The sequence below is a fragment of the Arabidopsis lyrata genome (genome assembly GCF_000004255.2).
Source record: "Arabidopsis lyrata subsp. lyrata unplaced genomic scaffold ARALYscaffold_811, whole genome shotgun sequence".
In the NCBI taxonomy this organism is placed as follows: Eukaryota; Viridiplantae; Streptophyta; class Magnoliopsida; order Brassicales; family Brassicaceae; genus Arabidopsis; species Arabidopsis lyrata.
Window position 1 is genome coordinate 1 of NW_003302037.1, and position 2,810 is coordinate 2,810.

The following is a 2,810-nucleotide window of genomic DNA, read 5'->3' on the forward strand; positions in this document are numbered from 1 at the left end:
TTCATATTATTTAGTAACGACTATATCAAGGACATAGGAATAAGAGATATATACTTGGAATGTGTATCAATTATCATCTACTTAATAACAGTGAATCAACCTGGTTTTTTCCACAAGGACCCTTTTGCCGTATCAGAGAACGGTACTCGTCGAACCTGATCGGTTTATAAAGAGCAGGTCGGTTTTCTGTTACTAGTTCTTCGATTGGTCCAATCGGGATATCACTTCTCGGGTTATAGAAGAATGCCAAAGAGACTCGTTCCATACCGGAATTAACGATCACTTGATGCTCCACACTTTTGTAAATTCCATTGCTAAGTATCTACATATCGATATATCCAACATTATTATTGGTTAGTATTTGTAGAGTCCATTTCAAGAAAGTAGATCAATTATCACACAATATTAAGTTTAAGAAAGTAAGATATTATACCTGAATCTGATCCCCAATGTTAACGATCAAAGCATTGGGGACTGATTTAACGGTGATCCAGCCATCACCACGACGGACCTGGAGGCCAGCGACCTTCTCGTCCGGGAGAAGAATGGTGATGCCACCAGGGTCAGAATGGGAAGATAGACCTAGAGTGAGATGTGGCTGAGGGCATTTTGGGTAGTAGTTTGTCCTGAGAGAAGCTCCGACTTTGTCTTCTCCTCCTAAAGCCTTCATGAGATGGTTTGGTTCTAAACCTAAACTCTCTGACAATGTCTCCGTCAGCCTCTCGCACAGTTTTTTCACTTCTTCTCCGTACTCTTCAATCAATTCTCTGCACATAAATTAGTTTTTTCCTCGATATATGTTAATTACAAATTATCTTTATCTCTATGAGAGAAATATAGAACAGAAAATCTATAATTGGTTAATAGATTTATTTTCTCGATATTAATTCAATCGATGCCTATATAAAACTTTATTGTGAGATCCGTTAACTGAATTTTTTTTTTGAAGTAAGCCATCAGTAAATCTCAAGACCTAAGTTATAAATAACACAAGATTTCCATTTTATTTAATTTGGGTCGATCGGTCAAATATGTGTATATACACATTTATTTATGTATTATAAAAGAAAAGTCATGTTCACGTGGGTATAATGACCATATGTAACGTGTTCACACATAAGAACACGTGCCTTAAATAAACATTTAGACCAAACGGCCATGTGTGTACGTTTATGCAATCTGAGTACTTCCACATAATTCAGATGCTTGAACTCCTAAAAATAAAAAACACACACAAGTAACGTGTCCCCATATATGCAAAACATTCACTTAGTAAGAAATCTCCTTTTAGTAAACGGTTTCGTAAACATCTACAATTTCTACACTCAGGAATATAAATATATAGACCTAAACCACATATGTATAGACAAATAAATTACAAGAATTTATATGCATGGGTACCTGATCTTAGGAGGCTGAGATGGCCACTTGGAGGGGCTTCTTATGGAAGAAGGCAAGTAATTGAGGAAGAAATAATCACTCCAATCTAATTTAGCATCTTTCACAACCCCAAGGCGGCTTCCATATCCCTCGTACGTGTCCGGTGAGTTTGCATACTTCCGTTTCTCGTCTAGCGGTAGCTCGAAGAACTCTCGCCACGCTCCTCTCACGCTCTCCATCAGCGAGTGGTTCACACCATGGTTCACCATTTGGAAAAAACCCCACTCCTCACACGCGCTCCTCACGAGCCTTAACCCCTCTGGTTTCCCCCAAACGTCGTCCATGTCTAGAACGGGGATTTCCATCTCAGCATCGGATTGGGTGGTGTTAAAGACCGGTCTCTGATGAGCCGGCTTTACATAGCGGTTTGGTACAGTTGGTACACCGGTTTGGGACAAGGATTGCACGGAAACAATTGGCTCAGGCCAGCATGTAGCCATTTTGTGAATTGTTTTGGAAGTTAGAAAAAAAGGATATGAAGATACTCAAGGAGAGAAATGTAGTGGAAGAATGAATGTTGTAGATGGTGGAAGAAACAAGGACGAGTGGGGATATAAATAGGGAAAATTGTAAAACCAAAATGAAACGTGAAACAATTAATGATACGATGATATTCTTTTATTCCAGACTTTTTTTTCTATTGAATATTGAGGTCGACAAAATAAAACCTTGCATGCTAAGCTAGTTGGATGATAAACATAATAAGACACGTTTTAAAAGAGTTGTGGATAAATGTCGACAATATTGCTTTTTTGGGTCTTCAGTGACTTTTGAAGTGAAGGAGATAGGGAACGAATTTCGGCGCCGTGCGACGGTTTGCAACATGTACAAAAGTAATAAACAATGTGTTTATGTAAATTAAATGATTATGCTTTAGTACTTTTGCATCTTATAGAATAAGAGTTTAATGACTTTTGCACGATTGACAGACTTTAAAATACCAAATCAACAACAGATTATCGGTGGAGGTCATGCCAACATTTGGAACGAAAACAGCCAAACCCATAGTGTATTTTTTCCATGTTCATTGTATTTCTATAGACTAAAGTAGAGATCATCATGTAAGTGGTGCACAATTTAAATTATTGTTTCGATTTGTAATCCACAAAAGCCAAAAAACAAACAAATACCAAAATTGTTTTGAAAAATGGTTTGAGTATAATGGTTGAACCATCTTCTGATTGGTGCAACATTGTTGAATGATTTTGGATGAATGAAATTCCCAAAAAATAATTATAAAATACTCAAAAACTTATTTAAATGATATTTTTTTCAATTATATTTCTAACATGTCTATGATATATATAACAAAACGTTTAAGACAAATGTTTAAACATGAGAATAGAATCACGTTTTCAAAACGTGACAAC

The 2,810-nt window shown here is 36.6% G+C and overlaps 1 protein-coding gene across 1 annotated transcript; it reads right to left on the bottom strand.

Annotated features, from left to right (window-relative positions):
• Positions 1–2: 2 nt before the first annotated feature.
• LOC9298340 (probable 2-oxoglutarate-dependent dioxygenase ANS) lies at positions 3–2,217 on the bottom strand. Its single transcript, XM_002862217.2, has 3 exons — positions 1,402–2,217; positions 434–767; positions 3–322 (listed from the first exon to the last, which is right to left on the bottom strand). Exons 1-3 carry the CDS (start codon positions 1,878–1,880, stop codon positions 74–76), a joined length of 1,062 nt encoding a protein of 353 aa, XP_002862263.1. The 5' UTR covers positions 1,881–2,217; the 3' UTR covers positions 3–73.
• Between the last annotated feature and the right edge of the window lie 593 nt (positions 2,218–2,810).